Source organism: Heteronotia binoei, chromosome 3 (genome assembly GCF_032191835.1).
Source record: "Heteronotia binoei isolate CCM8104 ecotype False Entrance Well chromosome 3, APGP_CSIRO_Hbin_v1, whole genome shotgun sequence".
Lineage (NCBI taxonomy): Eukaryota > Metazoa > Chordata > Lepidosauria > Squamata > Gekkonidae > Heteronotia > Heteronotia binoei.
The window spans coordinates 159,338,507-159,365,981 of NC_083225.1; the positions used below are offsets into that span (position 1 = coordinate 159,338,507).

General features: G+C 43.1%; 1 protein-coding gene across 1 annotated transcript; it reads right to left on the reverse strand.

Moving 5' to 3' along the window:
* Positions 1-479: 479 nt before the first annotated feature.
* On the reverse strand, positions 480-27,233 carry USPL1 (ubiquitin specific peptidase like 1). The gene is made up of 8 exons (XM_060234728.1): positions 26,970-27,233; positions 26,393-26,521; positions 24,106-24,685; positions 22,897-23,010; positions 13,934-14,063; positions 9,004-9,129; positions 7,606-7,766; positions 480-2,418 (listed from the first exon to the last, which is right to left on the reverse strand). The coding sequence occupies exons 1-8, from the start codon at positions 27,054-27,056 to the stop codon at positions 623-625; spliced, it is 3,123 nt and encodes a 1,040-aa protein (XP_060090711.1). The 5' UTR covers positions 27,057-27,233; the 3' UTR covers positions 480-622.
* Positions 27,234-27,475: the final 242 nt, after the last annotated feature.

Here is a 27,475-nt window from a genome sequence, read left to right on the forward strand (position 1 = left end):
TGCACAGGGGACTACCTTTTTTTTTTTTAACTTTCTGAAAACATGGTTTCTTTCATGGATACCTAACTACTTTGGGAGCTCAGGTGCTGAAGATTTAAGTTCCTTAAAGACCCATACTAAGCAGGTTTAGTCAATGGGGCTTGCTCCTAGTAAACTGTTCTTTGGAAGGCATTTGCTGAATGCCATTCAGCCCTGGCGCCTTTTTCTCAATCTATCACTGTATTTATTTAAATGAGCATGGCCCATTCATCCTCGCTAGGGTCATAAAACATCTTAGAATACCAGCCTTCCTTATAATTACACAACCAAAAGAACTATGAGATTTTGTATATTGTTATTGCTGGTCAATTGACCATAATAAAATTGGAAATTGGACAACCAAAGAGAATTTAGTACAAATCTAGTACTGGTCTAAGATCTTTATAGTTTATCGAATAGACTCACACACTAGTTAAATTTTCATTACTCATCTAACACACTTTGAGGGACTAAAAAATCCACTTTATTAAGAAATAAAATCTCACAAGCTTTCACAGTTTAAATATTCAAGTAGAACCACAGGAGAATTATGCTTTGCTTCAAAGCCAATTAATAGGAAATTCTGAAATTGTTAAAACACAATTCACAAAGTTAACAGACTTTCATCAAAATGATGTACAACTTCATCAGTATCCATTGTCGAAATCAGCTCTAAGCTGGGCAATTCCTCTAGAATATCTTGTTTTGTGGGACTCTCAAAGTTAAATTTATTCAGGAGCGATTCGTTTGACAGGATATCTGGAGGACCCCCACATAAACCTTCCTTTTCAGAAATGTAGTAATTGTGATCAACGTACTGTGTACTCTCAGTTTTCTTGCTAGGTACTGGAGATTCTATTCTGCAACCGCTCATTTCTAGATATTTACATTCTTCTTCCACTGGAAGCTCTGGAGACGCCAGAGTTGTAGCAGGAGAAAGCAGCTCAGATATAATATCATCACTGCTGCACTGGGACATACTGGTGCCTGGGGATCCCACAGATTTGCCATCTTCAACCTCAATGTGGTGCTGCAGCTCCCTCAACAAGCTCTGCAAGGAATCCTTCTCCTCCTGGGATCCAAGCTGTGACTGTTCCTTCATGCTTTTCTTGTGAAAGCTTCTGGTTTGCACCTGGGCTTTCACCTGCTTCTTTAGCAAAGCAAGCTGCTTCTTATTTTTTAACAGCTGACGAAATTGGATACGCAACTGGTGTGCTTTATAAGAGTTTGACTCCTCACCATTCTTAATTGCTATCAAGTTCTTATTTCCACCGTGACATTCTTTGGGCTGAATCTGTTTATCCAATGAAGAAATAACGGGGATCTTGCTTACAGTCTGTTTCTCTAAAGGGTGGTTTGCAACAAGAGAACTGGCAGAGTGTAATGAAGGAAGTGCTCTCTTTTCTAACTTTTTGAGCTTTGTCTCCGAATGCTTAGGTAAGAAGCCACCGAAATGGGAAGGCCCCTTAATGAGTGGATTTGTTATAGTTTCTTTCTGCAGAGTCTTTTGAGAATTCTCTGTTCTACTAACAGCAGATATACTTTTAGGCATAAAAGGATTATGTCCATGAAAACTTTTCATCCAACTTGTTACCAATGGCTTTACTTTGCTTTGAAAGGGTAACCATGAAGAATGACATGTAGCAGCAGTGTGGGAACTGGCTGTTTTTTCTCTTGTATGCTGCAGAGCATTAGGCATGTCCTGCACACTAGACAGTGATTTTGTTCTGCTGATATTGCTCTGCAGCCTTTCTGGGCCCAAGCTGCTGCTCTCCTGAACGGGATTTACATTATTCTGAGCTAGTGTTGTTTGAACTGGTAAGGTTTCTGCTGAGTAATTATTATTGCTTGGAGAAAGTGCTGGCGTAACAGATGTTCTTGCATTGTTTGGTTTTCCTCCATGAAAGAGAGCATGAGTATTTTCTGACCATGGTGACACTGCAACCTCAGCTGGATCCTGGTGCTTCAATGTTTCAGCTACCAGGCAGCTCTCTGTTAAATTGCTGTCTTCCCGTAGTTTACCATTGCAGTCAGGTGTAATGTTTGCAAGAGTCAATGTTATCTCATCGTCATCTGCCAGGTTTTCAAACCTCTGAAGCAGATCACTGCCAACTATATTTTGTGTGTCACTGGAATGAGCATTTGAGAGGTCCCCTCCAAGACAAAATAAAGGAGTGTTATCTGCAGCCTCATTACATAGTTGTTTCCTTGGAGCGTTTGTCTCTGCTTTCTGAAGAGGAACTTCTCTAGCTCCTCCTTTCTGCAACTGCAAATTCAGTTCCTTTGTCTCTTGTGGCTTTCTTTCCCAGATGACAATGTGAACCTCAGAGGGAGGCACTCCAAATCTTTCACGTTTACTGCAGAATGAACCCTGTAAGTCATCACACTCCAGCCATGTTCCTGAAAAATAAGAGGAAGAGTTTGGAAACACAGGATACCAGGAAACCCAGGATCCCCCCATCTCACATCTGTAGAGATCTTTTAATTACAAAGGCCATAAACTTTCAACACTTACTGTGAGGAGGGGAGAAGTATTGTAGAAGCTTGCCTTGTGAGTTATAAACTTTCAACACTTACTGTGAGGAGGGGAGAAGTATTGTAGAAGCTTGCCTTGTGAGTTATGAGTTAAAAATTCTTTTTTTACTGGTCTGTCTACCCACATAATGGATCGCTAACTTGACGTGGCAAGAGGGCTTGTGTGGTTCAATGAGGCTGTGGGCTATGCCATGCAGGGCCACCCAAGATGGACAGGCCACAGCTGAGAACCCAGACAAAATCTGATCCACTGGAGAAGGAAATGGCAAACCACTCCAGTATCCTTGTCAAGAAAACCCCATGGACAGTAACAAAAGGCTAAAAGATATGGCGCTGGAAGATGAGCCCCTCAGGTCAGAAGGTGCCCAATATGCTACTGGGGAAGAAGAGCGGAGGGCAAGTCCAAGTAACCACAGAAAGAATGAAGCGGCTGGGGCAAAGCTGAAAGGACGCTCAGTTGTGGATGTGTCTGATGGTGAAAGAACAGTCCGATGCTGCAAAGAACAGTACTGCATTGGAACATGGAATGTAAGATCTATGAATCAAGGTAAACTGGATGTAGTCAAACAAGAGATGGCAAAACGGAACATCGACATCTTGGGAATCAGTGAACTAAAATGGACGGGAATGGGTGAATAACTCAGAGGATCACTACATCTATTATTGTGGGCAAGAGACCCGTAGAAGAAATGGTGTGGCCTTTATAGTTAGCATGAGAGTGAAAAAGGCAGTAATGGGGTACAATCTCAAAAATGACAGAATGATCTCGGTCTGTATCCAAAGCAAACCATTCAATATCACAGTAATCCAAGTCTATGCCCCAACCACTGATGCAGTAGAGGCTGAAGTGGACCAGTTCTATGAAGATCTACAACACCTTCTAGAATTAACACCAAAAAAGATGCCCTCCTCATCATAGGGGACTGGAATGCCAAAGTAAGAAGTCATAAGGTAACCGGAACAACTGACAAGTTTGGCCTTGGAGAACAAAATTAAGCCGGGCAAAGGCTAATAGAGTTTTGATAAGAGAACAAACTGGTCATAGCGAACACCCTCTTCCAACAACCTAAAAGGCGACTCTACACATGGACATCACCTGATGGGCAACACAGAAATCAGGTTGATTATATACTCTGCAGTCAAAGGTGGAGAAGCTCCTTACAGTCAGCAAAAACAAAAACAGATCATTACAAAATTCAGACTTAAACTGAAGAAAACTGGGGAAGCCATTAGGCCATTCAGGTTTGACCTTGATCACATCCCTTTTGAATATACAGTGGAGGTGAAGAATAGATTTAAGGATCTAGATAGACAGAGTGCCTGAAGAACTATGGACAGAAGTTCGTGACATTGTACAGAAGGCAGCCCCATCCCAAAGAAAAAGAAATGCAAGAAAGCAAAGTGACTGTCTGATGAGGCTTTACAAATAGCTGAGGAAAGAAGGAAAGCGAAAGGCAAAGATGAAAAGGAAAGATTCACCCAACTGAATGCAGATTTTCAGAGAACAGCAAGGAGAGATAAGGAAGGCTTCCTGAAGGAACAATGCAAAGCAATAGAGGAAAGTAATAGAATGGGAAGGACAAGAGATCTCTTCAAGAAAATTAGAGAAATCAAGGGAATGTTTCGTGCAAAGATGGCCATGATAAAGGACAAAAACGGCAGGGACCTAACAGAAACAGAAGAGATAAGGAAGAGGTGGCAAGAATACACAGAAGAATTATACAAGAAGGATCTCAATGTCCTGGACAACCATGACAGTGAAATTGCTGACTTTGAGCCAGACATCCTGGAGTGTAAAGTCAAATGGACCTTAGAAAGCATTACTAACAACAAAGCGAGTGGAGATGAAAGTATCCCAGTTGAGCTATTCAAAGTCCTAAAAGATGATGCTGTTAAAGTGATGCACACATTATGTCAACAAATTTGGAAAATGCAACAGTGGCCACAGGATTGGAAAAGGTCAGTTTATATTCCAACCCCAAAGAAGGGTAATGACAAAGAACGTTCAAACTATCACACCATTGCACTCATTTCACATGCTAGCAAGGTCATGTTAACGATCCTACAAGCTAGGCTTCAGCAGTATATCAATTGGGAACTACCAGAAGTTCAAGCTGGGTTTCGGAGAGGTAGAGGAACTAGAGATCAAATTGCCAACATTTGCTGGATTATGGAGACAGCACAGGAGTATCAGAAAAATGTCTACTTCTGTTTCATTGACTATGCTAAAGCCTTTGATTGTGTGGATCACAACAAACTGTGGCAAGTCCTTAAAGAGATGGGAGTACCAGACCACCTCACATGTCTCCTGAGAAACCTGTATAAGGGTCAAGAAGCAACTGTCAGAACGGGATATGGAACAACTGATTAGTTTAGAATAGGAAAAGGATGTATATTGTCACCCTGCTTATTTAATTTATATGCAGAGTACATCATGTGGAATGCTGGCCTAAATGAAGCAGAAGCTGGAATTAAGATTGTCGGGAAAAACATCAACAACCTCAGTTATGCAGATGATACCACTCTAATGGCAGAAAGTGAAGAGGACCTATAGAACCTCTTGTTGAAGGTGAAAGAGGAGAGCACAAAAGTAGGCTTGAAACTCAACATCAAAAAAACTAAGATCATGGCATCCGGCCCCATCATTCCTTGGCAATTAGAAGGGGAAGACATGGAAGTATTGACAGACTTCACATTTCTGGGATCCAAGATCACTGTGGATGGTGACTGTAGCCATGAAATTAAATGACGTTTGCTCCTTGGGAGGACAGCTATGGCAAACCTAGGTAGTATAATAAAAAGTAGAGACATCACCCTGCCAACAAAAGTCCGTATAGTCAAAGCGACGGTATTCCCAGAAGTAATGTATGGCTATGAGAGCTGGAACCATAAGGACGGCCGAGCGCAGAAGAATAGATGCTTTTGAGATATGGTGCTGGAGAAGAATCTTGAGTGTCTCTTGGCTGCAAGAAGATCAAATCAGTCAGTCCTAAGGGAAATCAACCCTGACTGTTCACTGGAAGGTCAGATGCTGAAGCTCAAATACTTTGGCCACCAAATGAGAAGGGAGCACTCCCTGGAGAGGATTCTGATGTTGGGAAAGACAGAAAGCAAAGAAGGGACGGCAAAAGATGAGATGGCTGGACAGCATTACTGATGTAACAACACTAATCTGAGCAGGCTTCGGAGGATGGTGGAAGACAGGAGGGCCTGGCATAACTTTGTCCATGGGGTCGCAAAGAGCTGGACTCGACTGCGACTGAACGACAACACTACCCACATCACCTCAGACATACCAGAGGGGCAAATGAGGCTGAGCAGAAAGGAAAACTCAGTGGAATGTTTTCCTGCAACTATAAGAATCCCTGGGCTGCAAAAAGGACTTTGTGAGACCTGCCCTGCCAGAGATGTGGTATACCAGAGATATTTTTTTAAACTGCTGACTCTATTTCACTGTATCATAGTGTGTGACTTAAAAGTAAACCCTTTGGACTCTGCTTTGCAGGAGGAAGGCAGGGAAGGGCATTTTAGAGATAATGAAATACATGTTTGTTGTAGATTCAGAGGAGTCAGCCATGTTAGTCTGTTGCTGCAAAATAGTAAATAGTTCAGTAACACCTTTAAGACTAACAACAGCATAAGCTTTTGAGAAATATAGCTCTTTTTGTCAGATGTCTATTGCATGCATTTATTCAGCCACTGTAGAATTTGATTCTGTGCAACAACAGATGTTAAAAGCTCAGTCCATTTTCTGTTACAAACTAGTGGGGCTTACTTCTGCCAAGGGAAATGACCTTAAGGAAAAAGCTTTGCTGTCACAGGCATAAGGACAGCCACTGTTTGGCAGACAGCAGCCTGAAAAGAATCACTGCAAACCCTGAAATAGCTCTGGCTCTGTATACTAAGGCTGCTCCATGAGACTGCACTCCCAAATACATAACACAGAGGCCCTGTTTTTTTGAGAGTGGAAGAATTTAAACCATTGTGTAGAATGGCACACCATTAGGTTGCAAGGATGTGGTGATACAGCAACACCCACCCGGGAGCAGGAATATACAATGCCCAGCACTTTGATGCTAGTATCGTGGGAGGCTCTCTGACACCTTTGGGTCGTGGTAGATAACTCACTCAAAATGTCAAGACAGTGTGCGATTGCAATAAAAAAGGCCAACGCCATGCTGGGAATTATTAGGAAGGGAACTGAAAACAAATCAGCCAGTATCATTATGCCCCTGTATAAATTGATGGTGAAGTCTCATTTAGAATATTGTGTGCAATTCTGGTCACCGCACCTCAAAAAGGATATTATAGCATTGGAAGAAGTCCAGAAAAGGGCAACTAGAATGATTAAAGGGTTGGAACACTTTCCCTATGAAGAAAGGTTAAAACGCCTGGGGCTCTTTAGCTTGGAGAAACGTCGACTGCAGGGTGACATGATAGAGGTTTACAAAACAATGCATGGGATGGAGAAAGTAGAGAAAGAAGTCCCTTTCTCCCTTTCTCACAATACAAGAACTCGTGGACATTCGATGAAATTGCTGAGCAGTCGGGTTAAAACGGATAAAAGGAAGTACTTCTTCACCCAAAGGGTGATTAACATGTGGAATTCACTGCCACAGGGGGTGGCAGCTACAAGCATAGACAGCTTCAGGAAGGGGTTAGATAAAATTATGGAGCAGAGGTCCATCAGTGGCTATTAGCCACAGTGTGTGTATATATGTGTGTGTGTGTATGTATATATATATATAATTTTTTTTGGCCACTGTGTGACACAGTGTTGGACAGCCATTGGCCTGATCCAACATGGCTTCTCTTATGTTCTTATGACAGGAGGGGCAATGAAATGAACATACAGGTTGTGGAAATACTGCCCATGGAACTAGAGAAAAACATGTACATTGAAAGAAAAGGGTGTGTGGGCTCTCAATTGCTCATAATACAATGATATTAGCAAGTCCTGTGGGTTCTCATTCTCTTACCATGGGGAAGCCTGGGAGCTGGTGGTGAGTATTAACACATGTATAAAAAGGGCAAAGGTTTGAAAAAAATTACCATCTGAGTTAAAGATCCATGCCACAAAGTGCTTTGGCTCCTGCAGATACTGAACCACAGCTGTTATCCGATATGAATCCTCTTTAAACTGAAATGAATAGGTCATCAGGTCATTATGAGGCAGGCCTTCAACGAAGTGCATCATAAGTACTGAGGGGACCCTGCCAAAAAACACAATAAATTGCAGTTTTAAAGAATTAAATTATTCACATTATGATCTAAAGCTCTCATAAATGCTTTACAAAATTTCAGAAGGTTTTACACCAATAATACAGGATTGTTGGAGAGAGTCTGCAGTTTGATAGTCTTCTTGAAGATGTTCTAATCAGTATATGTTATGACCCTGGAGTATTGATTTTGTGAAACACACATCTCTGGACCTAGAAATGTTTACTTTTCATTTATTTATTAAGGACATTTACATATCCCACATTTCCCCAGAGACAATAAGAACCCAGGAAAGATGACAAAGTATTAAATGAAGTGATACACACAATTAAACTGTTAATTAAAAAAAAAAAAAACAACTTAAATCAGTTAAGCCAAGGCTGATTCAAGATGCCCTACAGACACTTTTAAATTATTTTTCAATTTTACTTCATTTATACCCCACACCTCTCTCCAATGGGGACCTAAACAGGCTTACGTTATTTTACTCTCTTTCACTGTATCCTCCCAACAACCCTGTGTGGTGGGCTGGGCTGAGAGATGTGACTGCCCCACAATCATCCAGCAAGCTTTCATAGCTGAATGCGGATATGCAAATGAAATATTCTAGATCCTAGACCAGGGGTGGCCAAACTGTGGCTTGGGAGCCACATGCGGCTCTTTCACACATATAGCATCTGCCTTGTTGGCCAACTTGGAGAAGGCATTTGTCTCTTTAAATCACTTCTCCAAGTCAAGCAAGCCAATGGCTTAGAGAATGCATTTAAGGTTGCTTCCTCTCCTCCTCTCTGTCCCCCCCCCCCCCATTTGCCTTCCTTCCTTCCTGTACTATGGCTCTCAAACATCTGACATTCATGTCTTGTGGCTCCTACGTTAAACAAGTTTGGCCACTCCTGTCCTAGACCAACACCCTAACCACTACACTGTGCTGGCTCTTGCTGACTTACTAGAAGGTTCTAAGAGTAGCTGTCTGTCCAACCCCATTTGGGCGGCCATTTTGTGTGTGGGGGGGGAACTGGGGGGGGAATTCCAGCATGGTATGGGATCTAGTGAACGAGTGAGTGTGAGAGTGGGGAAAGAGAGAACTAGGAAAAATATTCCAGCATGGTATGGAGAGGGGAGGAGAGGGGGGAGAGAGAACTGCGGAAAAAGTTATAACCAGTAACTGTAATTGCTGGCAATCTGATATAGTTTTGCTCATTTCAGACTTTAAACAGGAGTCATGCTTACTTTTCCAGAACCATTTTTCTTCTTTGAGTTCTGTGATTACAGTTATTGCAAGGAGCAACATGAACAGCATTCAGGGGGTGCCATTCTGGGATTATATTTGTAAACGTTGTTAAGGTTTTCTGACACCTGAAATAAGAAAACAAAAGAGTTAATCACAGTTGTAGAAATATTTCTTGTAAAGCAAAATATCAACATTAACTTAGGATCATAGCTCGCTCAAAGCTGTGCTAAGGAGTGCTGGCACACAAGATTTTAACAGGCAGCTCAAGGAATTTCTGCTTCAACTCACAACTCAGGGCACCTCCTTCTGAGGCCCATAGAATTGGACCCCCTAGTCCTGGGGAAGCCAAACTTGCTTAAGGTAAGAGGCACACAGAATAAATATCAGATGTTTGAGAGCTGGTATGACATGATCATCAGGCGTTTGAGTGGAAGGAAAGAAGATGAGGGGAAGCAGGAGGGAAGGAGAGGTGGAAAGAAAGCAACTTTAAATTAAAACTTTAAATCGCCGGCTGGCTTGGAGAAGTGATTTAAGCTGATCCAAGCTGGCCAATGGGGTGGTAGGGGCTTCAAGAGCCACTCAAGATGTGTGAAAGAGCAACATGTGGCTTCTGAGTCAGTTTGGCCACCCCTGCCCTAATCTTTCTGAAATTTGGGGAGGTTTTTGAGAGGCACCAGTAGCTATGCAGCAAATCTGATGCATCTACCTCAAAAAAACCAGTCCCCCCCCTCCAGCCCCAGATCAATTCTCCATTATAATGGGTCCCATAGGCTACAATGGAGCCAGGAAAAAATCCTTTTACAAATCCCTATTATGCTTTTCAATATGATTTGTAAGCTGCCTTGAGTCACAGCAAAAAGTGGGATATTAATATTTGAATAAATAAGTAGTTTGGGCAGGTTGATAACATTTATGTAACTTCCTGTTAGGTTAGGCAAGATTCCAACAGTGATTGTTTCCCTTCTGTTATAGTTGACCTGTAATGCCAGTTCTCATATTTCACTAAAAAACCCAAAGTAGACTGCAGGAATCTTCTCCCCACCCTCCCAGCTGGTATGTTTTCTAAGGCTCAGAAAAGGGTGACAGTCCAAGGCCAGATCTACCAAAATAGTGGAAAAGGGGAGGGTACACCTGTCTCCAGAGGTCAGGCCCACCACTATAGTGGATAGGGGAGAATAGACCTTTTCTCCAGAGGCCAGGTCTACCAATATAGTGGAAAGGGATGGATGAAATCTGACTTGATTCTGTTTTCTCTTATAATGCTTAAATTATTCTTAAAATATAGTTTAAATGTGATCTAAAACAACTTATTCTGAGATTTTTACATGGTTATGGAAGTAATCTTCTAAATAACTAACTTATGTGATACTCAAATGTAGACTCACTCACAACTATAATGCTACTAACTTCTTTCACTCATGAGGCAGAACTTCTGCTCACAACACCGTGGAGCTTAGAGGGAACGTTGCTTGGGTTGGCCAGCTATTTCAAAGAACTTAAATAAACTTCAATAGCTAAACTTCCATCCAGTGATTCAACAAATAAGAAAAGATATTGAAAGGTGGTCCCAGATACATTTGACAATTATGGGCAGAATAAGGGCCATAAAAATGCTTGCATTACCAACATTAAATTATCTTTTACAAGCACTTTCCACAGTAATTACATTAAAAGACTTGGCAAGGTGGCAGATTTTTAAATTAATTTTATATATCAAGGTAAAATATCAAGACTTATGAACGTAATGAGACAAAAGAGGTTGGATCAAGAGGGATGAAGAGAACCTAGTTTAAGTAAATACTATGAGACAAATTATCTGAGAGCATTAGTGTCAAACCTGGATGGAACTTCTGATAAGCCATGGGTGGGTATGGAAGCAAATGGGAAACATCTGGAATTAACTGAGAAAATTGTTTTTGGAGTGGGGAAAAGCAAGAGATATAAAATGGGCAGAGAATCCTTTCCTATATACTACATTAAAAGTTTGGATTAAATGGAAGAACAAACTGATTCCAGAGGTATTCCTATTGCTTCCTTTTACATTACACAACATCTTTTTTAGATAAGCCAGAAAAATATATTAAATGGGGAAAAAACTGAGATTTTCAGAATAAGTGACTTTTATGCAACCCGCCCCCTTACTATAATCCAACTGAAAGAAAAACTGCAAGGAGCTTTAACAAATTGTATCCTTCTTCATCAATTACACTAAAATTGTAAATCCTACAGTGAGGTAACTATGACCAAAAAAATGATGAAATTTGGACAAATTCTATTGCAACATATGAATAGTACAAAGGGAATGATCTCTAAATAAATACACAAATAATAAAAAAAAATCAGCAAGGCAATTATATTCATATGTGGTAGTCATGCCCAATAGTGTTACAGTTTTGGGAGAAAATATTTTCAGAAATGGGAAATATCACTCACCAAATTATTTATGCCACACCAGCATTGGCTCTGTTAACATTTGGGAGGGGGGAGGAATGAAAAATTGACACTTAAAGATTAATAGTGTTTACATTGATGGCAGCCCGTAGAATAGTGGCAAAAAGCGGAAATCTGCAGAATTTTTAACATTACATTTTTGGTATTTTGAGCAGGAAGCTGATGTATCAACTTAGAGTAATCAAAGGTAAAACCAAAATGTCAGACTTTTTTGAAACATGGCATGATTTTATCTTATATATAAATCAAAGAGGCACTCAACATTTATTCAAGCCTTTCCTCAAATTATGGGGGGGAGGGGGATTTAAGTATAAAGTACATAAAGAATAATTCATAGGAAAATAACAATCCTTAAGGCCATCAATATTTTTTCTTTGTTATACCCGTAAGATAAATTTCCAAAACGTGCTGAATATTAAAGCCCTGTCAATACTTTGATTCAATAATATTTCCTTGTATTCTACGTATTATTCTTATTACTTTGTCTTTTATGTTGGTAATTTAGACGGTTACTTTCTATGTTTGCTTTTGTCTTGTTTGTAGAGTGGTGGTTAATCCTGTTTTTTTCTTCTTTTCTGGTATCTTGTTTAAAATTAATAAAATATTTATTTATTTAAAAACTTGGGATGGCCAAAAGAGCCACTAGATTGAACTGTTCAAATTCAGAACTGATCTGCCATCTGGAGAGATCTTACAGGCCAAAATCAGTTGCAAATTCCTTCTGAAGTTGCCTATAAACTGTAATTCTTTATCCCTTTTAGGAACTGTCACAAATGCAGCAGTGTTCTTCCACTCACCACCTATATTCACTTCAGTTGCTCTGCACAGGAAAAACAGGATATTAAGTTATAGAAGATTATAACAGGGTTACCAGCAGCCAACTAAGACCCAGTATTCTCCCAGAATTACAACTGATATCCAAACCACATAGCTCAGTTCCCTTGAGAAACTGAGACCTAGAGTGACATCACACTGCCACTGAGCTCCTTCCTCAAAGTCCATCTGCCCAGGCACCACTTCCAGATCTCCAGGAATTTCCCAAACTAGAACTGGTAACCCTAGATTACAATGAGATAATGTAGATGAAATGCTCCAAAAATGCTACATAATTTCTAGGCTAGTTTATGCCTCATTAGCATAAGAGACCTTCTTTCCCTCCTCAGGTAGTTGGTCACAGATTCTGTAAATTATGCTCTATATTTTAATAAACATGGAGTATATCCCTGACCTTGATAGCCCTGGCTAGCCTGATCTTGTCAGATCTTAGAAGCTAAGCAGGATTAGCCCTGGTCAGTATTTGGAATGGAGATGGCCAAGGAATACCAGGGTCATGATGCAGAGGCAGAAAATGGCAAACCACCTCCAAATAGTAAACGCACCTCCAATCCAATGTGACTTGATGGCTAAAAAAAAGTTCTATAAATGCTAGTTGTCTGAATTATAGTATATTGGAGCACTCCACTGAAGCGCCTGAGTTCCATGAGGACTCAGCAGCCCTGGAAAAAGGCAGGAACAAAAACTCCTTTGTACTATGAATCTGATCTGCAAGGTGGTTTAGCTACCTCCACTCATCTTGGGATCTTTGCAAAGAACTGACAGCACGAGGGCAGCTGCATCAAAGATACCCAAGTCTGTAGGCAAAAATGGTCCCCTTCCCCAACCTACATAGTCCTGCAGAGGTGAATGGCATGTGTAGTTTATAGATGCTTGAAATTCCTTGTACAGCTGACAACTTGACTCAATATGCAAGGCCTGCATCTCCAGCTGAAACAAAAGCATCAAAAGGAATTCAGGGGTGTGTGCTTGCTTCTCCCATGTGCATGCACATCCACAGGGTAAATCTTATACAGCACCAGTGGAGTGGCACTTATGGTTTTCCCCCTTTCCTCTGCAGCACTCCTAAATCATGCCACAGTTTATGGACCCCTGGGAAAGAGAATGAACGCAAAATGGAGGACTGCAGTAGAGGAGGGAATTGGCAAAAACTGCCTCCCCCTTATGTGCTGGTAGAAGTCTCTTGCAGTCTAAGTGCACTGGCTCTTTAGACTGACAAATGGCTATCGACAGAAGGTTCAAGAGATGAGATATTAAGCTCCAAGGCTTGAGGGAAGCCAAAGAATAGAACCATGCAGAATAGGGTATGGCCAAAAGCTTATTTTATAGTCACTAGAATTACGGTTTTGGAGATTGTTATATTTTGTAGCATTTTATCATGCATAATTTTACTTTGGACTGCATATTATTATAACCCATGAACATGATAAATCCTGATCAACAGTACTAAAACACCAGCATATCTTGGAGCTAACTCCTACAGTGAACTAAAATGCCCTGGTGGCTAAGTGAAGACACTGAGCATCCTCATCAATCATGTAAGTACTCAATTCACCAAAGAAGAGAAAATCCACATTGACATGAGTATTAACATTACTGTACTAAAGAAGGAGGAAGGGAAACAAATCTTCTACAGAAACTCACCTGTCATTGACTTGGTGGCCACACTGTAAACATTCAAACTTCCATGAAAATGAATGGAGAAAAAGTTTCTCTATATGAGGATCATTCTGTAAAAGTAGTGGGAATGCAAACACTGGGCTTTCCTCTTGACCTATGAAGGGGAAAATACAGCAATACAAGTACCCTATGTAAGATAATGAATATTATACAATGTTACTCTGTCAAATTCAATCTAAAAAAACAGGTTGCTTACCTGTAACTGATGATCTTCGAGTGGTCATCTGTGCAGTCACACACATGGGTCTTGCCGCAGGCAACGGATCCATACCTCGGAGCTCCAATAGCTCGCCTATAGCGCTTTTTGGCGCGCTTTCCTCCCGCCCTGGGGAGCAGGCAGCGACTGCGCATGCCTGGAGCGGGGGGGAAGCGCCCATTCCACTCAGTTTCTTCCAGCCGCCAGTGGCACAGACAGTATGCAAGGTTAAGTAACAATCACAAGAGGCCAGCAGCGGGGAAGGCTGGGTGGGCGTGTGTGACTGCACAGATGACCACTCGAAGATCATCAGTTACAGGTAAGCAACCTGTTTATCTTCTTCGTGGTCTCTGTGCAGTCCCACACATGGGTGACTAGCCAGCTGAATGTCCTGGAGGAGGGTGCTGGTAAAAGAAAAGAGTTAGTCATATAAGCATTGCACAGTAGTTACTAATGGAAGCGGATGCACTCACCCCTAGCTTCAATGGAAGATGGATCTGAGGACCGCTTGGCCGAAGAAGGCGTCTCGTCTCGCACGAACGTCAAGGGCATAATGGGAGACGAACGTGGATGGAGAGGACCACGATGCAGCAGCACAGATGTCCTCTAGGGAGACGCCCTGTAGGAAGGCCGAAGACGTCGAGACCGCTCTGGTAGAGTGAGCCTTAAGGCCTTCGGGTAGAGGCTGCTTAGCCAGTTCGTAGCACAACCTGATGGCACTAACTACCCATTTGGATAGTCTCTGGGTAGAAATTTTGTGTCCTTTGTGAGGTTTACCGTAGGCCACAAACAGATTAGGGTCCTTACGGAAAGGTTGTGTACGAGCAAGATAGAAAGATAAAGCCCTTCTGACATCCAAGGAATGCAGTGCTCTTTGTCCTGGGTCAGTTGGGTTGGAGAAAAACGTAGGCAAGGACGTCGAAGTCGACAGGTGGAACTGGGAGACAACCTTGGGGAGGAAGGCAGGGTCCGGCCGCAGAACAACCTTGTCCTTATGGAAAATGGTGTAGGGGAGTCATGGCGGAAGGCGCAGAGATCACTTGCGCGCTTCCCAGAGGTAAGGGCGACTAACAGTGCTGTCTTCCAGGATAGAAGGTTGAGATCGACGGTAGCCAAGGGTTCAAAGGGAGTTTTCATTAAGCAGGAAAGAACTAGGGATAAACTCCAAGCCGGAACAAATGGTTTAATAGGTGGGTGGAGGTGTAGCATGCCCTTGAGAAAGGATTTGGAGAGGGCATGAGAGAACACCGTCTTGCCGTCCACGGGGTCATGGAAAGCAGAAATGGCAGAGAGGTGGACTTTCAATGAAGAGTAACAGAGTCCTGATCTTTGTAGGGAGAGCAGATAATCGAGGATCAGGTTTAGAGGCGCTGATTCTGCTCGCAGGTGATTGGATGTCGCAAATGAACAGAAGCGCTTCCATTTACGCTGGTACGAAAGCCTGGTGGAAGGCTTTCTCGCGTTAAGGATGATGTTGGCTACTTCAGCCGAGAGGAAGGGGGGCAGATTCTCCAGGCTGTCAGGGCCAGAACCTGAGGGTTGTGATGCAGTATCTGGCCGTTGGCTTGAGATAAAAGATCGCCCACAAGCGGAAGGTGACGGTAAGTATGGCAGGACATTTGTAGTAGCCTCGTGAACCACGGTTGCCGTGGCCACCATGGAGCAATGAGGATGCAGTCCGTGCCGTCTCGTGTGATCTTCATCAGCACCCGTGTAAGCAGGGGGGTTGGAGGGAAGAGGTAGTGAAGGGAGCCTCTCCAAACCTGAAGAAAGGCGTCGTTGCCTCTCCTGGTATAGAATCGAGGACATTTGGCATTGTCCCTGGAGGCAAAGACGTCCACCCTGGGTGTTCCGAAGCACCGGAAGATGCGACGAAGGTAGGTCAGGTTGATGGACCATTCGTGGTCGTCTATCCGAGCCCTGCTGAGAGAGTCGGCCAGAACATTCTCCACGCCTGGGAGGTGGATGGCAGTCATGTAGATGTTGTTTGACGCACCATTCCCAGAGCAGTATAGCTATACGGCACAGCCGGAGGGATCTGGTTCCCCCCTGCTTGTTTATGTAGTAGACTGTTGCCATATTGTCTGTGGAGATCTGAACGTGCCGACCCTTGATCAGTGGGAGGAACGATTGGAGGACCCTGTGCACAGCAATCAGTTCTAAGCAGTTTATGTGCATGGCCCTCTCCGAGGGGGTCCAAAGCCCCCTGACAGTCCTGCCATCTAAGCGGGCTCCCCATCCCCACTTGGAGGCATCTGTTGTCACAATAGCCGTGGGAGGAGTTGGTAGGAACGGCATGCCTGCGAGAAGGTTTTCGGGTACAGTCCACCAGGTGAGAGAAAGAAGTGCCCTCCGGGGAACTGTGAGTAAAATGCTCTGTGGCTGCACCTGAGGATGGTAGGCACGTACGAACCAGAGTTGTAGTTGTCTCATCCGTAGCTTGGCGAAATAAAGGACTGCTGTAGTGGCGGCCATAAGGCCTAAAAGACGTTGGATGGTGAAAGCAGATTGAAGGGGATGCTGCTGAATCGATTTTGCAAGGTTGACGATTGCCAACGCTCGGTCCTGTGGGAGGAAGGCACGGTGGAGGGAGGTGCATAGACGGGCCCCTATGAATTTGAGTTCCTGGGTTGGAGAGAGGTGTGATTTGACGGCATTCACACGTAAACCCAGGGAATTCAGAAGGAGAAGAGTTGCATGGAGATTCGTCTCCAGTTGATGCTGAGTTGGTGCTATGAGGAGCTAGTCGTTGATATATGGAAAAACAGGGATGTTCCGGATGCGTAGGGCAGCTGCCACTACTGGCATGCACTTGGTGAAAACTCTGGGTGCAGTGGAGAGACCGAATGGTAGGGATACGTATTGGAAATGATCGTGGCCCATGGCAAATCGAAGATACTTCCGATGTTGAGGTCGGATTGTCACATGGAAGTAAGCGTCCTGAAGATCTAGGGAAACCATCCAGGAATTCTTGGGGATCAGAGGGAGGATGGACTGCAGGGAGATCATTCTGAACTTCCTGTATTCGATGTGAGTGTTTAGCTTCCGAAGATCTAGGATAGGGCGCTTGCCTCTATCCCTCTTGGGGACTAGGAAGTATCTTGAATAGAAGCCCGTCCCTCCATGTTGAGGAGGAACAGGTTCTATGGCATTTTTCTGGAGCAAGTCCAGAATTTCCTGATGGAGGAGTGAAGAAGGGGGGGTAGCTGTGAAGTAGTGGTGGTGAGGTGGAGAAATGAACTTGATTGCGTAACCTAGACGCACGATGGTTAGCACCCAGGAGTCGGTTGTGATCGAATTCCAAGCCGGAAGGAAGGGGGAAAGTCGAGTGTGGCAGGTTGGTGGAGTCTGAGGGGAGTCAAAGAGACTGTTTAGCGGGAAGAGAAGCTTTCTTGGTCTGTTGAGACCTAGACCTTTGCTGGAATTGAGGTTTTTGCTGTGCAGGCCTCCTCTTCCAGTACTCATTCTGTTTAGGTGACCGTTGGCGTTTCTGGAACGATGGTCTCCAGGGTTTTCCGCGGCTAAATTGCTGGGAGGAAGGTTGGGAAACTCCCAGGCGTTTTGCACGTTTGCGTCCGTAGTCAACCGAGGTTAATACCTCATCAGTCGATGCATGGAAGAGGCCTAGGCCATCGAACGGGAGGTCTTCGATTTTTTGCTTAATGTCCGGTTGTAAGTTCGTAGACCTCAGCCAGGCATGCCTGCGTAGGGCAACAGAGGAGGCAAACATTCTCGATGAGCAAGAAACAGCGTGACGGATAGAGTTTATCTGTGGTTTTGAAACTCTAGACAATTCTGCAACTAGATCAGACGCAGCTCTTTGGGAGGCATCCGGAAGGGATGGGATGAGAGGCGTAAACTGATTTGCCAGGTTGAAAACGTAAGCGGAGAAGTAGGCTAGGTAGTTGTTGAGTTTTGAGTTGGTAGACGCCAAGGTGAAGATTTTTCTTGCCAGGGTATCTAATTTTCTGCCCTCTCGATCCGGTGGCGTGGGGTGTCTAGACGGCTTAGCTTTAATGGCGGAGCGCACGATGATGGAGTTGGGTGCAGGGTGTGAAGCCAGGAACTTAGCATCAGGAGCATGAACTCGGTAGAGAGAGTCAAACCGTTTAGAAGTGGGAGGGACGGAGGCTGGTTTGACCCATGCCTCTCGCAAGCCCTCGAGATGCACAGGTAGCATCGGTAGGAGCGACCCCGGAGGGAAGTCAGCTAGTACTAGGTCGTGTACGATGTCTGAGACCTTAGGTGAGTTGGAAGGCAAGGAAATCTTTAAAGTCTCGGCCATGGTAGTGATGGGGTTTAAATAGGCTTTAGAGGCATCCGATGGTGAAAGGCGTAGTTGAGGCGTCGATCCTGAAGCCTGAGAGGCAGGGTGGTCCTCCGAATCCGAAGATGCTGAGGTTTCTCTGTTGGAGTGGGAGTCCTCCTGAGATGGAGAGTGAAGTGTTGGAATCGGTTCCGAGGTGGGAGTGTGATGCTTGGAGGTTTGAGCATCCTTGTCCCTAGACGGTCTGGGTGGAGTAGCAATGACTGCAGGGGCGGTTGACACCGTTGCGGAGACAGTATGGGGTTTTTCAATATCCCGATATCGAGGGTGTTCATGGAGCCGAAGGGACTCCCTGTGTGGAGAGATTTCGGGGTCTCGGAGTCAAACAGGCTCTCGGAGTCGAACAGGCTCTCGAAGTCTGTCATAGTCACGAGGTCGAGGAGAGTCGGTATAGCGTATGCGAGGAGCGAGAACGTCACGGCCCGAATATGGCACAGATTCGTGATAACGGGGGCGGTATGATCGCTCTTCAGAGGGCGAACGGGAGAGACGATGGTAGCGGCGGCTTCTCGGTGAAGGAGAGCGAGAAAGTGATGAATATTCATGACGTGGGCGAGCATAGTTATCCCGGGGCTCATAATAGGCCGACGAGCCGGAATCGTAGCGTCTACGTGGAGAGCGAGAGTGGGCTCGAGAGGAAGGATGCATCGGTGAACGGGATCGGATCCGATGCGAAGTCTGAATGGGCGAACGTGAGCGGACTCGATGTGAAGACACCTGAGTTGCTGACTCGCTGAATAAAGGGGAAATCGCCACGTCACGGAAAGATGCGGGTCGCAGAGACGACTTTGACTTGGCATATAATTGAGTCGGGTCCGTCGATATGTCGGGTTCAAGGAATTCGGAGGGGACCATGCTGCGGACCGAAGGTGAGCGGGATCGAATCGGAATAACCTCCACTGGCGTGGATGGGTTTGGTGTTAGCTGCGGCATGTTGACAATCACGTCGGACGACGCCGACAGTTCTGGTGGAACAAGTAGGACAGTTGACGAATTAGCATTAGTGTCCATTGTTTTCAGAGTTGAGGCGGAGCCTCGAGCCTTCTTGGAAGCCGAGTGCAAGTCGTGGGATTTCCTCGGGGCCGAATCAGCCGATTCGGAAAGGTTAGATGTTTTCGGCGCCGAATCCGTAGAGTCGGAATGACGCGGTTTTTTAGGCGCCGGATCCGGCAATTCGGAATGACGCGATTTTTTTGAAGACTTATGGCCGGTTTCGGCGTGCTTCGAGGGTTTCTTAGCGGACTTGTGTTGCTTCTGTTTAAGAGAGAGAAGCGCGTCCGAAGAAGCCGAATCTCCCGCTCGTGGTGGGGGAGGCGGCGAGCCCGACGTGGGCATAGCCCTCAAGGACCGTTCTAGAAGAAAGCTCTGAAGCCTTGCTGCGCGGTTCTTACGGGCCTGCTTGCCAAAGTTAGCGCAGTGCGGGCAAGAGTCCACTCGATGGGTTTCGCCAAGGCAAAATAAGCAGTACCTGTGGCCGTCAGAAGTGGGGATTTTAGCCCCACAACTTGTGCACTTTTTGAAGGTAACTTTCCCTTCCATGCGCTCCGGACGGGGGGGGGGAGGGGAGGGAAAGAAGCGGGAAAGACAGCGCAGAGACAGGTTCCTCTTTTTTTTTTTAATTTTATAGGGACGAAATACTGTGGAAATTAGGACAAGAGAGAAGAAAAGTGAGGTAAAAGAAGAAGAATACGATACCAGTTGAGGAGAAGAGAACGAGCTAAGGAGGGAACGCAGCGAGGTAGGTGTTGTCCGGGCGGCGGTAGGGAAGAAACTGGGTGGAATGGGCGCTTCCCCCCGCTCCAGGCATGCGCCTGGAGGAAAGCGCGCCAAAAAGCGCTATAGGCGAGCTATTGGAGCTCCGAGGTATGGATCCGTTGCCTGCGGCAAGACCCATGTGTGGGACTGCACAGAGACCACGAAGAAGATCCAAATGTTCTTTACTAATACACAGCCACACTGCAAGGAAGAGTTTATCTATGATGAATTGACAACAGGATTATTCAAAGCTTCATGCTCCTGATACATGGTAGATAGAGTGGGGGAGAGTGTGTGCTCTTTAAGTAATCAGTTGCGCGTGCGTACACACACAGCTAAGAATTCTCAGTGCATTAGATCACTGTAACCAGCGTCTTAGCTGAAGCTAATAACAAAAAGTGCTTTCCAGCTAATGGACACACCAAAGAGGGACAGTGAATGAGGACTGTACTGTTTTGGCACACAACGCTGAGGAATGACTCTTTGGACTCATATTTTTTTAAAGAACTAGAGAAAAAGGAAACGTACCAGAGACTGAAAAAAGGGAGGTGGATTAGTGTACTATCACATATTTGGAAATGCAATTATACAGTACCTGAATGTACAATCTAACCAGCAGAGAGCTCTTTAGTGTTATTTAGTGTATCTGAATAGAGGCCCTCACCTCTATTCAAGATTCCCCCAATGCCCCTGTTCCTGGAATGTGGGGCTGCACAAGAAGATGGAAGGAGGGAGGGAGGAATTAAGTTTTCAGCCAAGTAGAAAGTGCCTCACTAAAAATTCCCTTTCATAGGCTAGGATTCAGTAGAATCCTTGGCTTCAAAGGGAGCAGTGTACATTCTTGAACTCACATCAGGAGTATGATGGAGCCAGATGAGGGAGCCAAACTCATTTGGAACCACAAAAAGGAGGACAGATTGAGTTCTGCCTATTGGAGTTGGAGGTTTCACTGGGGGATGCATTGAACTTCTGCACCTTGGGAGGGGGGAAAACATTTAGGTGACCAGTTTTTGATTTGTGAGCATCCAGAATGGGGATGAAAGCGATGAATAAATCCTTGACATTTTTCTGCTTAAATTAAGAGGGATGCAGAAGAGAAGGTTGCAGCCCAGAAAATGACAGGGCCCCTGTAAATATTGTTCACAGTATGGAGACAGAGTAGTGTAGATCCTTCACTGATTGAGGGGACTTTGATTAGCTAAATAGTCAAACATGGATCACCTGCCATTTATCAGGTATCTCAGTAGATACCCTGACTCCCCCTGCCTTTCACAGACATATTCAATAACATTCAGAGGTCTTTCCACAAACATAGTGAGAATAAAGGGAAAGAGTTATTGCTGCAGGTTTTGAGGAGGGGGGGGGGGGTTGCAACAGGAAGGAAAAAATGCTTATATTGACAGTGCCATCCAAGCAGTTACATCCTCCTAAGCCCATTGATTTCAACTGGCTTTTAGAACATTGTGACTCTTCAGGATGATTCCACTGGTTGCCTAATTTCAGTGTTGTTAAAGAGAAGTAGAAAGTTGCTGGTCTTGGTTCAGTATTCAGTCTGAACTGAAGAGACCATAAAATTCCCAAGCACATTCCTTGACTATTAAGAAAAGCCCTGCTGGATCAGACTAACAGTCCAGCATCCCTGTCTCACATAATGGCCAACCAGTTCCTCTGGATGGCCAACAACAGGGCATAGAGCTAGCCTTAGTTTTCACCATCCTGAATAATGTGGTGTCATCTGCAAACTTGGCCACTACACTACTCACTTCTAGTTCCAGATCATTCATGAATAAATTACACAGTACCAATCACAATACTAATTGTGATTGTGAGACCCCACTGCTTACATCACGCCATTGTGAGAACTGTTCACTGATTCCTACCCTTTGCTTCCCGTCATTTAACCAGTATTTAATCCATAAAAGAACCTGTCCTCGTATGCCTTTGGGCAAATCCCCTCATAAACCTGGGTCATAATGATCCCAGAATTGAATGAATAATTTGCACAGTACCAAATATAAGCACAGAGATGGGAATTGCTTTTGAAGACTGCACGTTAGACATGTGGATTTCATTAAGGCCCTGTATTTCCACTACAATTATATGTTGCTTTCCTGTTCCAAAACAAACAAACAGCAGTACTGATCCAAACTAATGCAGCTTTCCTGTGCTTATAAACAGGAGCGCTCCCTCCTGAAGTAACAGTCCTCTAAGATGTAAATGTTTTTACTGTATACTATGTACTGTGAGCCGCCCTGAGCCTGCTTCAACAGTGAGGGCAGGATATAAATCCAATAAATAAATAGGATGACTTCTCCAAAACAGCAGTTGATTGTTTGAATTATAGTATAATCCACTGAGAAGGGGATAATTCTCAGATAGCCTCATGCTATCTACTCAGGCCAGCTTTCTGGGGGCTTTGGGGAATAGGACACTGTGACAATGCAACATCTTATGCTACAACATCACTTCTGGTTACTACCCAGAAGTGGCAATGCTTTAGGAATTTCTATGGTAAAAAAAAAAGAGACACGCTTTGGAAATTCCTGGAGTATCACAACAATGTCACTTCGTGTTAAGCAAATGGTATTACTGAAGAATAAATTTTGAGACCAACACGGCTGCCCACCTGGTGTTACTGAAGTTACTTACCCAATGAACACTTAAGTTGAGGCTGAAGTTGCTTTAAAACTGTATTTCGGATTTCATTAAGGTGCGATTCAGCTCTTGACAAAACATCTCCAGGAGCCTCTGAAATGAGTTCACCTGTGTGAAGTAATTTTGATCAATTAACACAAGGCTCTCCAAGACTGGCCTTTTTCTAACTTGTACCTTTAATCACTGTATACTACTTAAGAAAGGAAATTCTATCAATCATTTTGCAGTGTACAGTCCTGCAAACAAGCAAGCTGCTTAACCAAATTATGTCAACCACCCTCAAATCATATAACCAAAGCTTAGCTGCATAAACCACTCAATTAGCTAGTGTCCATGGCCAGAGCCAATCCTGAGGTCTTGTTCTTCTACAGTGATTTTCAAACTGTTCTCTGGAGAATCCTGGGTTTTCCACAGTAAGACTGGCAAGACCAGACAAATGTCCTCAATAAACAGTATGCCACCACCACTCCTCTACCCTTGCAACATTCAGCCAGAGAGAAGTGCCGAGTATATTTAGAGTGCATTTTTCCTTGGTCAACAGCAGTGTCTGGCTAATGCTCTGCCTGAACCATACACATGCTCTGGAATGTTCTCCCAGTTCCCCGTAGCAAATGCTGAGGGATTCCTTAATGGACAAACTCATGGAGAAAAGTCACATCTCTTGAAAACCCAGCACTTTTGTGCAACAAACTCCAAGCAAATAACTGAACTAGTTTAGTGAACTAGAATTACACAGGTGGAGGAGGCTACTTTAGCCTTGATGTAACTGCTGCTTACATGCCAACCATGGGTCAAGTAATGTCATTAGAAGCTAAGGAACTATCTGGCCAACAAGCACTTGTCAGGAAAAGGAGCTTATGAAGGTAGAAATGAGGACTTCAGTGAAAATTGTTAACTAGCAATTAACAGAGGTGGATTTTTTGGCAAAGGCTGTTTCACAATCCTAAACTGACAGCTGATCAGGTTGATAGTTTGCAGAATAGATGGCTGAATTATATTCTAGCACTAAAGCAACAGTATATGTACCCAAACATATAAATTAATTGTTGAGGGGGGGGGGGAGAAAATGAGAATGCACAGCCTGGACTAACGTTTTATGAATACTATAATGAAATAATTTATTTTAAAGGCTCAGATTTCTGTGCATCTCACTGATTTCATGTGAACACAAAATTACTTTACATAGCAAAAGAAAGAAAATACCTGGGTTTTCTCTTTGGCTGTTATTCACAAGTGCAGTTGCTTGGTTGTACGTTGCAAGCAGTCTGTAGATTACTGATGAATTTTCTGAGACACATCCTGTCAAAATTATTTTCAGCGTTTCTAAATGGACTAGTATGGACAAAATGCAATCTAACCAGCAGAGAGCATGCACATTCCTCCACTGAAGCCACCTTGGCTCTAACAGAAAAGTTTTGTCTTGATGCAAAATCTTAGACACTGATGAACAAAGTTCAGAATTTGATAAAACCTGTTTCTGCACAATTAACGTATCTGGTGAATGTTCTTGTGCTTCCATTTTCTGATATGCAGATCCAGTTGCATAATTAAAATTAGACTGAGTGGCTGATGAAAAATTAGGTTGTCTTGCATGAATTCCAAACAGATTCTCTCCATTATACTTAAGAGCAAGATCAGGTTCTGAGGAAGATTCAGATGGAGTGGTTACCAAGTTTGTTTCAAAGAACTTTCTTTTCCTGCAAGCACCCTGAGATGAATAATTTTTTGGCTCAATAGGAACTATAATGTTACTTAGTGATTCAAATCCTATAGGGTAGATGCACTGCAAAAAGAGAGAGAGAGAGAGTGTATGTATCTAAATGCAAGATATTGCAAAAGCAATTTGATAAATCAATAAAATATAGATGTGAATTACAAAAAAAATTAGACTATATATACAGAATTAAGCATCTACTTAAAAATAATCCTAACAGGGTTTTTTAAAATGCTCTCAGAAATATTTTTTTCAACACTGAGAAGTCAGGAAATAAGTTTTGATACTAGCCAATCACACCATACATTGATGACTTGATATTCAAACCCCCTAAAGAGCCAAAGCTGCTACTACAGATGATAATCTCTACTCAAGAATGTATGGCTTTTTTCTTGGAGGATATTAAATTATCACCTAAATGCTATTTTTCTGATCTTATTATTTTTACCCTTTCATTTTTGTGCCAAAAAATGGGGTGGGGTGGGGGGAAGACCTAGGTTCATCTACCAGAACTGAATTAAAAAGTGAATGGCCTAAGGTACTTTGGGTCCCACAGTCTGTTCCTTCCCTTGGATTAATCTAGTTTTTCCCCTCATAGTTACTGCAACTTCTCCAAAGGTTCATCCCCATAAGCCCATAGGAGTGCTGTGCCTAGAAACTGCAGAGATCATGCCCTCTCCTTTTTTCACAGGTCGCTAGGATAAAAGGTGAGAAAAAGTTAGGATCAGAGAAGCCTATTTTTCTCATTTCTAGGATTTTGGGGGAATGCTTCTGAAACACTGACACTCCAGACAATTGCATCCCCTTGTCTTTTGGGGCTATATAGGCCTTTCTTCATTCACATGACACAAAGGCACTAGCTCAACACAACTGCTTATGCATTCACAAACACATGAGGAACTTATTTAATGTAAACATTTATGCCCTGCACTTTCAACCACACTTGATTCCCAAGCAGTATACTGTAAAATTATCATCAAACACCACCTAAAAATTGAACATAACTTTTATAACCATCACCATTGTAAACACAACAAGCTGCACAAAGTATATCAAAACTAGATTTTGCTGTCTATCAATATCCCAAACAGGGGAGGAGCAGTGACTAGGTAGTGTACTTGTGTGAACAGATGTTTATCTACAAGTGCGCAAGTGAAACTCTCTGAATGAATGTCCCTCTGTAAACAGAAGCAGACTCAAAGATCAGGTGTGCAAGCAGCCCAGCAGAAAGGAGCTGTAAAAGAATTATTTAATCGAAGGACCTATGTTCTCATATTTAGTATTAGTAAATCCACATGTCAAATATTCAGTTGAGAACCTTCGGATAAAATTCTGGAGTTCAGATTAACAGGCATGGGATCCATCTCCAGTGTGTCAGATGATACTGCATGTTCTTCAAGACAGCTGTCTGCACATTCAGATTTAATGTGATTTTCTGTGTTTAATAGAACCTGGACACTTATGTCAAAGAACAGAGACCTATTCTATTGTAAAACATTATGGAAACCATTTGGTAAGAAACCACAAATGCTCAGATTGATGTGCTAATTTAAAGCCTAACTCAGAGGGCAATATTAAGTGGGTCTCAGAAGTATGGAAACCATTTGGTAAGAAGTCACAAATAATCAGATTGATGTGTTAAGACAAAGCTAAACTCTGACAACAATCCTAAGTGAGTCTACTCAGGAGTTAAGTCCGATTTTATTCACTGAGGCTTACTCCCAGAAAAATGTTCCTATGATCATAACCTCGGCAGCCTAAGCAATGCCAACATACCTGAGGATTTTCACAGAAGAGAACAGACTCTTGAAAATTGATGCAATATGTTCGTAAAACCTTCATCAGACCTTTGCTTTTGCAAAGGGGGCAGTGTCCATCTGGGATTATTTCAACAGCTTTTGAATCCTAAAATGATGTAAAATATACAGCAAATGTGTTATTGTAGAGAGGCCAAACAAAACATTGCAAAATGACTTTCATATCATGTAAGTCATTTATGCATCTCAGAATTAAACTAGAGAGTATAAGAACAAAATACAGAGGAAAGGAGAAAACAATATTATATAAGTAATTTGATTTTTACATTGACCAAGAGTTCATTTAATTTCCACCAAAAAACCAAGCTTTACTATCATCCTGAATTCGAAAATATACCCGGCATCAGATAAAATACCTCCATAAACAGTAAATCTTTCGCCATTTAATAAGATTTCCGTGGAAAAATAATTTTATAATTTTTTTTAAAAATAAAGGCCAAATAAATAAAAGTACATTGATAGAAAGAAAAAAAATCTCCCAACATTGAGAAGGGGAAAAAAGAACTTTGCACAATGTGAAAGAGAGCTGAACTGACTTTTCCCAAATACCCCACCATGTGGAGTGCAGGTGTCCCTATACCAGCCACTTGCAAACCATTTCCAATCTTCTGGTAATCCATCATTCTGAGGCACTGGCTAAATTATCATGTCACTTGTAACATTTTCAAGTCTTAAGGATTTTTTCCATATAGCCTGAAAAATAAGAAGTGAACAGAAAAAGTTATATAAGTATTCTAATCAATCACAATTTTTAGAAAGTATATTAATGAAGAAAGGGGTGGGAGAGGAGGAAAAGGGAGAAGATGTACACAATAGCAAGAGGGACAGGTGTATAATAATCACCACCACCACCACCACAAGGATGTATAGCAATGAACTGGAAATTTGTATTTGCTAACAGGAGACTAGATTCTAGTCCCAGCAGAACCTGAATACTTTTCTACATAGCCACCTGCAAAGTACTTGGGGCAGAAGCAAGAGGTGACACAAATGATGTACAATGGCAGTTCAGCAGCAGCCATATCTATGCTGAAATGCAAAA

Excerpts from the sequence above, each read along its gene's own strand:
- USPL1 (XM_060234728.1), bottom strand. The coding sequence starts at position 27,056 with ATGATGGATTACCAGAAGATTGGAAATGGTTTGCAAGTGGCTGGTATA. Across the intron at positions 24,686-26,392 it reads TCTTCTGTGAAAATCCTCAG|TGCATCTACCCTATAGGATT; the intron begins GTATGTTGGCAT and ends CTCTTTTTGCAG. Across the intron at positions 2,419-7,605 it reads ATGGATCTTTAACTCAGATG|GAACATGGCTGGAGTGTGAT; the intron begins GTAATTTTTTTC and ends CTTATTTTTCAG.